Source organism: Pygocentrus nattereri, chromosome 14, assembly GCF_015220715.1.
Source record: "Pygocentrus nattereri isolate fPygNat1 chromosome 14, fPygNat1.pri, whole genome shotgun sequence".
Classification (NCBI taxonomy): domain Eukaryota; kingdom Metazoa; phylum Chordata; class Actinopteri; order Characiformes; family Serrasalmidae; genus Pygocentrus; species Pygocentrus nattereri.
Window position 1 is genome coordinate 28,522,098 of NC_051224.1, and position 12,937 is coordinate 28,535,034.

The 12,937-nt window shown below is 42.3% G+C and overlaps 1 protein-coding gene across 1 annotated transcript in view; it reads right to left on the reverse strand.

The window, feature by feature from the left end:
* coro7 (coronin 7) overlaps positions 1–12,937 on the reverse strand; it is a 164,819-nt gene that overhangs the window by 2,324 nt on the left and 149,558 nt on the right. Inside the window, exons 10-24 of the mRNA XM_017705429.2 lie at positions 6,232–6,286; positions 5,893–5,950; positions 5,606–5,751; positions 4,668–4,763; positions 4,423–4,515; positions 4,152–4,293; positions 3,867–4,042; positions 3,249–3,357; positions 2,848–2,934; positions 2,616–2,758; positions 1,909–2,013; positions 1,739–1,824; positions 1,471–1,612; positions 338–427; positions 139–255 (exon numbers count right to left, since the gene is read on the reverse strand). Of these exons, the coding sequence (XP_017560918.1) occupies positions 139–255; positions 338–427; positions 1,471–1,612; positions 1,739–1,824; positions 1,909–2,013; positions 2,616–2,758; positions 2,848–2,934; positions 3,249–3,357; positions 3,867–4,042; positions 4,152–4,293; positions 4,423–4,515; positions 4,668–4,763; positions 5,606–5,751; positions 5,893–5,950; positions 6,232–6,286 (1,645 nt within the window). The remainder of the gene's footprint in view (positions 1–138; positions 256–337; positions 428–1,470; positions 1,613–1,738; positions 1,825–1,908; positions 2,014–2,615; positions 2,759–2,847; positions 2,935–3,248; positions 3,358–3,866; positions 4,043–4,151; positions 4,294–4,422; positions 4,516–4,667; positions 4,764–5,605; positions 5,752–5,892; positions 5,951–6,231; positions 6,287–12,937) is intronic.

Below are 12,937 nucleotides of genomic sequence, written 5' to 3' on the forward strand. Positions count from 1 at the left end.
AAATCTATGGAAAATGAGCACAATTATATGAACATTTTGGACAGAGACTGCTCCTTCCTAATATTGTGTTCACTGTCTGCTGAGACTAGATTGCAATGCTATACTGATTTAACATAAAATAAAGGGAAGGTCACTCACTCGGACACGGGGAACTTTGAAGGCCACAGGCTCGATGGTGGTTTTACCAAGCCGGATGGCCCTGGCTATCTCTACATCACGCACATCACACTCAGTCTTCGTTAAGAAGCACAAACCCTGATCATACACAGGAGAACTGTTTTAGGGAAATTGGACAACTAAACTAAGACCGAGAGACATGATGGAGCATGTATGGTACCTTATGTGGCTCAGAAGAGTGGAAGCTGCTGCACTCTGTAAAATAAGGGGCTTCTGACATGATTTCAAAGATGTACACTCGTGTGTCACCCTAAAAGAAAAAGAAGCTAGATAAGTTACAAAATGAATGTGTAAAATGATGTTAACATTGTTGTAATGTAAAAACTTAACTGAATTTCTTCATATCACTAATGTAAACACCTTTTTTTCACATAAACAACTTTTATACACATTCTTGCATTCAAATATGCAGTCAGTTGTGATTTTGTTAAAAACAAATTTAATCAAGCAGAAAAAGCAGCATGAGATTATCATGGAAAATCATGAAGTAAAAAACAGCCACAACATAGCAAGTGAGCTATCGACATATTACAGAGCTATGGGGTGTAATGCCATTAAAATGCATTGTCTTGGGGGCTCCAGAGTGGCGCAACTGTCTAAGCATTGGCCCTATCATCAGGATCACAAGTTCAATCCCTAGTGATGCTACAGCCATCTGTAGCCGGGTGTCCAAGAGAGCACGATTGGCCTTGCTCTCTCTGGCTGGGTTGGTAACATGAGAATATCATGGAAAATCAAAAAAACAGCCACAACATAGCAAGTGAGCCACTGACATATTACAGATCTATGGGGTGTATTGTCCTTAAAAAATGCATTGTCTTGGGGGCTCTGGAGTGGCGCAACTGTCTAAACGTTGGCAAGTTCAATCCCTGGTGATGCTACAGCTAACCGTAGCCGGGTCTCTAAGAGAACATAATTGGCCTCGCTCACTCTGAGTGGGTTGGTAGGATGTTAGGTAGGAGGATTTTTTTGACTTCTGTCTGAATTTCTTCCCTGCAAATCTGGGCACTGCCAATGGCAAGCATGACGAGCAATTTCATCAAGAGAATTTAAACATGGAGTAGTACAGACGGAGACTCCTAGTATTGTTGTTGACTACTAAAGAGATCTTCCAGAAACGAAATACAGCAGAAAATCAACTACTGTTGATTTACTAAGCAATTACACTTTCTTATACTTAATTTAACATTTTCTTTAAATTTCCATTGCAAAAAATCTAAAAACAGATTTGAATTCCTCACACAAAACATTAGCAAAGATAAACAGACACATTCCTATGTGTTGAACTTGTACCTTCCCTGTGAGGATGAGGACACTGGTGTCGGAGTCATAGAATGGGATGAGAGTCGAAGGTGAGACATCAGTTGGAGCAGTAGCCACAGCTCCAGAGGCCAAAGACTCACAAGAGTATAGGTAAAGCTGTCTCTCACTACGACTGCAGGGAAAAGCCAAGAAAGAAATAGTCAGCATAACGACTGGCATGTGCTATGCCAAGCAACGGTGAAATGGAACAATCTCTGTTGTGTAAGAAACATGCTGTCTTTTGAGATGTCTTGCTTACCAGTCAAACCCTGAAACCAACAGGTACTGTCCATTGCACACCCAGACTAAACGCCCACCTCTGTGGCCTTCAGGCCCTGGGCCTTCCTGTGGGTACAGAGAAGGAGAGGAAGAGACTGCCCCTTATGTATAATGTTGGCCTTAACTGAGGGTCTCCGTGGCTATACTTGCCTGAATGGGCTCAGCAGACTTGCGGGGGTCATACAAACGCACTTTCCCATCTTTACACACTGTAGCCAGGAACTTGCCATTGGGACTCCAAGCCATCCCAAAAATCTGTGAGGAAAATGATATACATCATGTCTTTTTGGTACCAGATGGCTTGTGTTCCACACAGAACGTAGCATAACGTGATTTCCAATCACTTCCAGTCAGCTACCATTAAGAGGATTGTCAATGGAAATACACAATTATAGAGGTTGTATATCCAACCTGAGAGAGTATGTGAAACATGTTCATGCAGGAGTGGCATTAGTTTTAAATGGATATGGCACAGAATGAATTTAAAGTTGTTCTATCAGAGGTACACCAAATCAAGTTTTAATTTAATGCAATGAAAGAGATTCACTATGCTAATTCTTACCGAATTCCTTACTTGCATGTTTATGCATTTTTGCAACATTTCTTGCATTTTTGGAAAATGGCTTTTGTGGCTGTTATTTTCTAGAAAACCTGAGAAACATTCTTCAAAAAAAGGCCTGATTCTGTAGCAGTGACTATATAAATCCTGATTAAGTTATAGAGATCACATGTAGAAGCTATGTGATGTGATGTAAAATGGCACAGCAGTTTAACTGCTTTGTTTTTGCATTTGATGTGAAACTGGTACCAGTAGAAGACAGACAGGGAAATGTAGACAGGAATAACTTAAAACTTACTTGGTCTTGGTGTCCACTTAATTTTCTGACCTCATTTCCAGTGTCCAGGTCCCACAGTCGAACTGTCATGTCATATGAGGAGGAAACCAGCAGACCTGATGCGTGGGGGTGGAACTTGATGGAATAGATTTTCTCAGTGTGTCCTGTGATTGTGCAAAGATCACAGAGTTCATGAAATCAAACAAATAAATGGGATTCTATTCTAGATAAAAAAGCACTGTTGTTTTCTTACCCTGCAGAATGCACCTTGGTTCAGTCAGCGTCTCCAACAGTCCACCTTCTGGAACCATCCACACACGGATCTTTGCATCATCACCAGCTGTCAAGAGATGTAGTGGGTTAACACTTTAAGGACGTTAGGAAATGATAAATCTTATTGCAGAAGTAAAGCAGTATAACATCTTTATTGATATAAATAAATTTTACATCAGTATAGTTTTTCCGCTGGAATTCACAACTAAAATCATTCAGAACATTGCATCTGAGTTTGGCTGTAATAGTTTTGAATGGACTTCACATGACAAACATCTGCAACTATACAGTTTTAATATTTAGATTATTTTTTTAAATTCTGAAATTTTTTTAAGATCAAATCATTCAGATTATAAAATTACATGACCAAGGACAATTTACCAACAACCAGCTTATGGAAGTCAAAGGGGTCCCAGCAGAGGTCAGCCACGTTGACTGAGTTCTGAATGGTTGGCAGAGCAGTATCTGGCAGCTTCCCTGGTTGAGAAAGCTACATGTGAGACAAATTTATAAATTAGTCACATTTTTATTTGTTATACACAAAAAAGAAAGGCCAAAATGTAATGGTTTTATTTATGATTTTGGCCTTATCAGAGTCGGGATTTAAAGCCTATAGACAATTCTATCTCACGTCAAATACCAACTAGTTTGGTAATGTTTTTCAAACGTTTGAAGCCATCAGTGAGGGGTTGTCTGCAAGTTCACCTACAAGACTTAAAACTAAGTTACTTTATCTGTTTCTTTAATGGTTTGTTGTTAAGAAGACCATTAAAACCTAATGTTTTGCCATTTTGGAATTGTACTGTAAACCAGATGCCTTCAAATAAAATTCCATATTCCATAAAAAATCTTTGTTTTCCTCACAAAACACTTTCTTCAATGACATGAAATTCTTTATATTTAAATTGCAAAGCATTCACAGAGGTAGTTTTTCAGTGATGAAAGCTGTAAAAAGCTTAAGTATTATTGAAAAAGAGAAATGTGAAAGAAGCACAGCACCTCAAGCACAGCGATCTGCCCTCCGGCAATTGCTAGGGGCACAGCCACACGCTGTGCATTGGCACAGAAACCATCACACTCGCCAGGCGTGGTCAGACTCATCCCACGCAGGTTGGTGATGTGGGTGGCACGGTGCAGGACAGTCCCTTGGATGTGACGGAACTTAGAACTTGGTCCTGCAAAGAGATGGGATGGGGGAGCATAACATTGGTTTGACAAAACTAACCAGCTTCAAAAACTGCTAGAATTGTGCTAATCTTGGAGTTAAGTCTTGGGGAAAGTTACCCAGCATGCTCTGAATGGCACGGGAGCTCTGGCTAGGACTGGGCAGGAAGCCAGAGGACAGGCCACTGGTGGAGGAAGGGGAGCGGGATGGAGCAGCACTACTGCTGGGGGTACTTAAGGGACTGCTGGAGGTAGAGGGTTCCTGAGAGTGATAGGGAGAGAGAGAGAGAGAGAGAGAGAGAGAGAGAGAGAGAGAGAGATTCAGTGATGAAAAAGTTCAGAGATGAAACTGAGGAAACTGGTGCACACCTGCTTCTCCTTTTGCACTAACCTCTTTAATCTTTCCACGAGGTAGTGCCATTGCTGAAGCTGGCTGAACTTTGCCCTTTGGCCTCTTGTCTGGGTGGAGGGTGACTCTTTCTACCTATCATCAAAGAGAAAGGTACGAAAAAACAATGGCCTAAACATTGGCTATTGACTGAAACTGAAGTGGGTTACTGATCAAATAGTTTATATAAAAGCCAGTTGTACTAAAAATAATTTCAGAGTTGAGCAGAACAGCACAACCACCTGTACCTGCTTGTTTGCTCCCTGCCACCACTCTTCTGCTGTCACAGCTGGTGTGTGGCCCAATGTGTCTGGGTACAGGTCAGCATGAAAATCCTGCCCTGCCTGCCAACCACATGCAGATACTTGGTCACCAAGAATGTGTCTAGTAACAAAGCCTTTCACTTTCCAGGATTTCCATTCAGCGGCAAATACAAATAATAGAAACCCTACTTGAAAGGACTCTCACTCTGAAGTAGCTAAATCACAATTAAAAGGCAGTAACATTTTGTTGTGTGACTGACTTGTGTGACTGACAACCAGCACGTTCTCAACAAAAATGCTTTTATCCATCAACTACAGGACAGACACCCCTTCTGAATGGTGAATTCTACCACAGTAAGTTGCACCTACTGGCAAAAGGCATTGCCAGTGTGCGTGTGGCTGAATACAATCACATCCTCATAGCAAGATCTAGTATAAAGCCTTCCAATAAGAGTAGTGGCGGTTACTGCAGTAAAGAGGGGACAAACTCCTTTTTAATACCTTTTGGATTTTGGAAGAAATGTTGAAAGAGCAGCTGTTTAAAAGCTCTTGGACATATAGTGTATCCTTACAACTAACTAATTGATACACAAACAAGGTTATGTTTTACTGTTATTTTCTTCACTCCCTATTCATAAAATGTTCTTCTTCACTCCCTAACATAAAATGTTACAAAACTACTTGCTATTACATAGAAGAGCTATTACAAGAGAAGAACTTATTTTCAGAGTCTTCTTGGAGAATGGTACTGTTACTGTCTTTGTACAATTGCCACAGTTGCCATCATTGTATAAATGCTTGCCATTCGGCAACTGTGTTTTTGTGGATATGAAACACTGTACTGAGCACTGCTATTTTTTGGTGTATGTGACAAGACCTCCCAGCATCAGCAGGACCAGTTTTGAAGAGTGTCTGGAGCTTACCTTGCGGGGCACTTGGTAACTGATGGGGATGATGAAGTTCTCTGTCAGCTGCAGGACACGCAGCACTTCACAACAGCCCACGTTCAACACATGTTTAGGCACCAAGGCAATGCCACGTGTAGAAGCATCACTCAAGCAATGACTTACTGCAAAGCAGAGACACAGCAGAAATGGCTGAACAGCAGCCTCTTTAATATACTTCATATTTTACATGACCTATCATTTTACTCTCCGTACAAATGAGCATGATTTAAAAAACACACTGGATTCTTTCAAAAAAGTCTCACCTTGAGAAAGGAATGGCTCACTTGTGGTCACCTCAAAGCAGTCAAGAACACTGTCTCCCTGATTAAACAAAAATTAAGATATGGATAAAAATTTGCAGTTGTATAGGCACCTTGGGGCAAAGATTATCCCCTTAAAATTTCAGGCTTATTACATACTAAGCCTTATTATTGAGTAACTACACAGACTTCAGTGTAAACTGGTTGAGCTATTGTTAGGTTATAGAAGTGTATGATAAAACTTTGGGCCAGAGGGCCCTGTAAAGTAACTGATTAGAATTTTTGTTTTGATGCCATTCAAAAATATTATAAAAGAAATGCTGAAACAAAACTAAAACTCACCTTTCCTGACACTACAAGAAGACCAGAGTCAGAATCATACAATGGCATTAAGGTCCTGAGGATTTAAAAAGACAGGAGGAGAAAGAGAGCAGCATCTTTATTAAATGCTTAAAGATTCAACTTTGAGCATTTCCAGTCATCTCGTCCAAACCAAACCCCAGCCATTTTTCTATACACTGGCCAAAAATCTAAACGCAACACTTTTATTTTTGCTCCCATTTTTCATGAGCTGAACTCAAAGATGTAAGACTTTTTCTATGTACACAAAAGGCAAGGCCATTTTCTCTTAAATATTGTTCACAAATGTGTCTAAATCCGTGTTAGTGAGCACTTCTCCTTTGCTGAGATAATCCATCCACCTCACAGGTGCGGCATGTCAAGATGCTGATTAGACGACATGATTATTGCACAGGTGTTCCTTAGGCTGGCCACAATAAAAGGCCACTTTAAAATGTGCAGTTTTACTGTACCAGTCAGTATCTGGTGTGACCATTTGCCTCACGCAGTGCAACACATCTCCCAGATCCTTGCAACATGGGCTGTGTATTATCATGCTGCAACACGAGGTGATGGTAGTGGATGAATGGCACAACAATGGGCCTCAAGATCTCATCACGGTATCTCTGTGCTTTCAAAATACCATCAATAAAATGCAACTGTTTCATTGTCCATAACATACGTCTGCCCACACCATAACCCCACTGCCACCATGGGCCACTCGATTCACAACACTGACATCAGCAAACCGCTCACCCACATGAGGCCGTGCACGCAGTCTGCCATCTGCCTTGTACAGTGAAAACTGGGATTCATCTGTGAAGAGAACACCTCTCCAACTTGCCAGACACCATCGAATGTGAGCATTTGCTCACTCAAGTCGGTTATGACGACGGACTGTAGTCAGGTGGAGACCCCGATGAGGACGACGAGCATACAGATGAGCTTCCCTGAGATGGTTTCTGACAGTTTGTGCAGAAATTCTTTGGTTATGCAAACTGATTATTGCAGCAGGTGCAAGAGGTGAAGATGCTGAATGTGGCGGTCCTGAGCTGGTGTTACACTTGGTCTGCGGTTGTGAGGCCGGTTGGATGTACTGCCAAATTCTCTGAAACGCCTTTGGAGATGGCTTATGGTAGAGAAATGAATATTCAATTCACGGGCTACAGCTCTGCTGGACATTCCTGCAGTCAGCATGCAAATTGCTCACTCCCTCAAAACTTGCGACATTTGTGGCATTGTGCTGTGTGATAAAACTGCACATTTTAGAGTGGACTTTTTTGTGGCCAGCCTGAGGGACACCTGTGCAATAATCATGCTGTCTAATCAACATCTTGATATGCCACTCCTGTGAGGTGGATCTTTTATTATGAAGCCACGCTGTTGTAACACGTGCAGAATGTGGCTTGGCATTGTCTTGCTGAAATAAGCAAGGACGTCCCTGAAAAAGACGTTGCTTGGATGGCAGCATATGTTGCTCCAAAATCTTATGTACCTTTCAGCATTAATGGTGCCTTCACAGATGTGCAAGTTACCTATGCCCTGGGCACTATCACACCCCCAGCTAGAGATGCTGGCTTTTGAACTTTGCACTGATAATAATCCGGAGAGTCCTTTTCCTCTTTGGACACAACGTCCATGATTTCCAAAAACAATTAGAAATTTTTTTGGAAACTTTGCGCGTGTGTGCATGCTGCCTGTTACGGTAGCTCCTGTTCATGTTCTTTTATTTATCTTCTTAACTTTTATTTATCTTTTTAATAGTTTATTTATTTGACGAGGCAACTTAGGTAAGCTGTGCCCTCTCGAAACATGCATGAAACATCTCAGTAGAGAGAGTCTTGGTCTGTTTTTTCACCGTGAAAGTGCTTCTTTCGCTTACTCTCCTGGTCCGCCACGGCAATGCAGCATGGCTGCTTTGTTTACACCCGGGATCAGCTGATCATGCTGAAGCCGGTCGGCATGGCGACCAGGACAACAAACATCCCCAAAGAGCTTTGGAGACGGACGCACAGGGAATGCAGAGGAGGTACAAACCAGCGCACGGGGAAAGCGAGAGAGAGGCGGTGGAGGCTTATGGAGAAGAAGGGATATAAGCCTATAAGCCTCCCCTCTCTCATCATGGGCAACGTGAGGTCACTGGCTAATAAGATGGACGAGCTAACAGCATTAGCCAGGAGTCAGAGGGAGTGTAGTCTAATGTGCTCTTCGGAGACCTGGCTACACCAGACATCCCGGATGACAATGTTTCCATCGATGGCTTCCAGACTATTCGGGCCGACCGGGGCTGCACCAAGTGGTAAGCGCAAAGGAGGAGGGCTCGCTGTGCTAGTTAATAACTGCTGGTGTAAACCTGGTCACATTACTATCAAGGAACATGCCTGTTGCCCAGACATTGAGCTGTTGGCTGTTGGGCTCAGGCCATATTATTTACCACGCCAGTACTCACATGCTATAATCGTGACTGTTTACGTCCCCCACTCTGCCAACCCGACGTCAGCATGTGACGTCATTTATTCAGCTATAGCGCATCTCCAAACCCAACACCCGAGTGCCTTTATCACCATATCGGGTGACTTTAACCATGTCACTATGGCCAAGGCACTGCCACACTTCACTCAGTATGTGGACTGTCCCACTAGAGAGGAAAGAACACTGGACCTGCTGTATACTAATGTTAAGTACGCATACCGCTGCTCCCTCTCCCCGCTCTGGGTAGGTCAGACCACAACTTGGTGAAGCGCAGTCCCTGTTATGTGCCACTGGTGAAGAGTCTTACGAGGCACTACAGGATTGCTTTGAGGCTACTGATTGGCCAGCACTCTGTGAGATGCACGGAGAGGACATTGACAGGCTCACAGAGTGCATCACGGACTACATTAACTTCTGTGTGGACTCCACTGTCCCAACCATGACCATGTTAAATATTACCCAAACAACAAGCCATGGGTAACAAAGGACATTAAAGCTCTCCTCAACAAGAAGAAGAAGGCCTTCAGAGCTAGAGACAGAGTGGAGGTGAGCAGGATTCAGAGGGAACTGAAGACAGCTATCAAGGAGGCGAAGAAGAAATATACTTCTACTTAGTGGTCATTTTGACTGGAAATCAAATGAACACTCTGACTTTTGTGCAGTACACAATATGAATGAAATATTTCAGTCTAAAGCTTAACCTAAGTGTGTGATTTGCACACTTTTTATGACTTGCCATATATTAACATTTGGAACAGCTAACAATTACATTAAGCCTGTGCTGAAAACTCTCATCTTTCTCTGGACATCCATGTACATATGTCATGGTTCCATTTACTGTCTGCCACTTTTGTAAGAGCACCTGTTAAATAATGAAAAAATATCTGAATAAATGTGTTGGTAAATCTAAGTCTGTGAAGTGATTGAGTTTCAATACCTGAAGTGTTGAAATGCCCTCAATCAGAAAAAAGAATGTCTGAAATCTCAACAAGACTAAATGAGTTGTGACTGAGATGCCACAGATGTTTAAATTGAAAACCCCCACCGACCACACAACTGTGCCTTTCAGTGTGCTCCAGATGAGCTGTGAAAGAGAAAATGACAGCCACCTTCATCACCACTAGATGAACTCACTGCATTACTGTCAGAATTATTATGAACCTTCTCATTGTATGATTACACATAGCCATCTACTGTGCGCATGTTGTGTGTTAAATGATGAAGATACAGGAAATATGGAGGCAGAATGAGGAGGAGGGGACAGACAGCTGGACAGGTAGATGAGAGATGTCTGTATGCGTGAAATGTTAGTTCTGCACAGGTGAGGGAAGATCATATTCAGCTATCACCTGAATATGATCAGATTGGAGTTTATCCAACGAAATGTCCTTGCAGGTTTCTTTTTTATGGACACACAGTATCTGTAAAGCTCAGGTCTCTGCTATGCATGCATATGTAAAGTGTGCATATGCATGATCAAGCATGGTTTTACAGGTAGTAATTAGACAGAAGCCTCTCTAGCATCCATATCCTTATCATCTCAAAGGCACCTTTCACACATGGTCACCAACTGTCCACTGAATGTGGGCCATGCACTACAGCCACTACATCCACGTAGCAGTTCATCACAACCTATAACATCTATAGTTCTATTCTGTCCAAAGTTTCTTTGCCTTATATTTTAGTAATTTTCTAATTCTTTAATAATGGTTCCTTACCTGCCCTGCACATTTCAGTGGCTTTTTTTAAATCTTGCGTTTATGCTCAGGTAAAATAACATGGAGGCACAATGATATCGGAATCATTTCATTATTGGCAAATGACTTTAATTAAAAAAGTGCTGGCATGGAACAGATGTTTAGATTTGAGAAATATACAAAACTGATATTTAATCTATTGCACTCCAGAAACAGAACATTTGGGCAACACCAGGTTCCTGTGTTAAAATGTCTGCTTATTCATTTACTGCATTTGTAGCCCTTTAGAAATAAATTTTACAGTTCCTCCGTAACACTTATCCAAGTATATGTAGTCCTAATTTTTACATTTTATAATTGTTTTTTTATCAGCATCAGTATAAGCATTGGCAGATACGTACAATAAAAATACTGGATCTTGCTGTCACTCACAACTCAATATTGTGCACCAGAAGAGTCAACAAAATCGGTATTCCCAATCAGAAACTGTCAGATCCTTTCAAACATAAACAAACTTAACGTTGCATGGTAACTTTGCTGAGAAAGCACAATTTATTGTAGTAGTGGCGTTGAAGTAGTGATGTAGGTTCTTTGAAAATGCTTAGCCAATTCCATGATCAACCATACAAACATTGGCAGAAACACATTTAGATTTGAAGTCAGGAACACTGGTTGGGAATTATCCAACTTACAAGCACAATGTAATTGTGCAAATTGTTAATTTCAGTTTGGATTTACACCTAATCATAGTACAGAGATAGTACTAATTACTAATAATTGTATATTTGCAGTTCTGCTTGATCTTAGTGCAGCATTTGATATGATAAACCAATCTATCTTACTAGATATGCTAGAAAATCTTGGAGTAACAGGAATAGCTCTTTCCTGGTTCAGATCTTACCTGACTGATCAGTTTGAGAATGTAAACAGCAAAACATCTGTTCTTACAAATCTAGGCTCTCAATGCTCTCTTTTAGGAGCTCTATTGTTCACATTATATATGCTATAACTGTGTACCATTATCAGTAAACACAGCATCAATTTTCACTCCTACGCTAGTGACACACAATTACATAAATCGACCAAGCCAGACAATAAACTTTAACTTAATAAGATTGAGGACTGTGTAAAAGACATAAAACACTAGATGCTGAGTAACGTCCTCTTACTAAACTAACAAAACAGAGGTTCTTCTTTTTGGTCCAAAGCTGCTAGAAATAAACTGTCTAACATTTCAACTTCAAACTCAAAACAGACTCCCAGCTATATGGCACTTCTCTATACTGCAAAGCTGTGCTCCAACAACCATAGCAATTGCTTTCAGTGACGGAAATCGTTGAAATCTGGTTTTCTTAGATTGAGAGCAAAACAAGAAGGCCCTATCAACCTTCCTTAGGGTAGGAAACAAAAAGAACACAAAAGTATCTGGGATCAACTTGTGGACATTTGTTAAAAATGGAACCGATTAAGGCTTAGATAAAATAGCTGGCTGACAGGTGGACATGGAGAGTGTAGGGTAATACATAGAATAGGGTTTGGATTATGCACAGATTGTATTGCCAAACTACAGCATCCTAAGCAATGAGGCCCAGACCTCCCTTTCCCCAGCCACTTCCACTAGCTCTCCAAGGGGGATTCCGAGGCACTCCCAGGCCAGCTGGAAGATATAGTCACGCCAGCGTGTCCTGGGTCTTCCCCGTGGTCTCCTCCCAGGTGGACTTGCCTGTGACACCTCCCGAGGGAGGCATCCAGGAGGCATCCTAACTAGATGCCCGAAACACCTCAGCTGACTCCTCTCGATGTGAAGAAGCAGCGGCTCTACTCCGAGTCCCTCCCGGATGACCGAACTTCTCACCCTATCTCTAAGGGAGAGTCCAGACACCCTGCGGAGGAAACTCATTTCGGCCGCTTGTATTCGCGATCTTATTCTTTCGGTCATTACCCAAAGCTCATGACCATAGGTGAGGGTGGGAACGTAGATCGACCAGTAAATCGAGAGCCATGCCTTATGACTCAGCTCTTTCTTTATCACAACAGACCGGTAAAGAGCCCGCATCACTGCTGACCCAGCACCAATCCGCCTGTCAATCTCCCGCTCCCTTGTACCATCACTCGTGAACAAGACCCCGAGATACTTGAACTCCTCCACTTGAGGCAAGAGCCTATCCCCGACCCAGAGAGGGCTCTCCACCCTTTTCCGCCTGAGAACCATGGTCTCGGATTTGGAGGTACTAATTCTCATCCCAGCAGGATTCCTTCTTCAGCTTGACGGCATCTCTCACCTGGGGTGTCCACCACTGGGTTCGAGGATTACTGCCCTGACAGGCACCAACTACCTTACGGCCACAGCTACAGTCAGCCGCTTCAACAATGGAGGAACAGAACATGGCCCATTCTGAGTCAATGTCCCCCACCTCCCCCGATATCTGGTCAAAGTTCTGACGGAGGTGTGAGTTGAAGATCAATCTGACAGGTTCTTCTGGCAGACGTTCCCAGCAAACCCTCACTATACGTTTTGGCTTGCCTGGTCTGACCGGCAT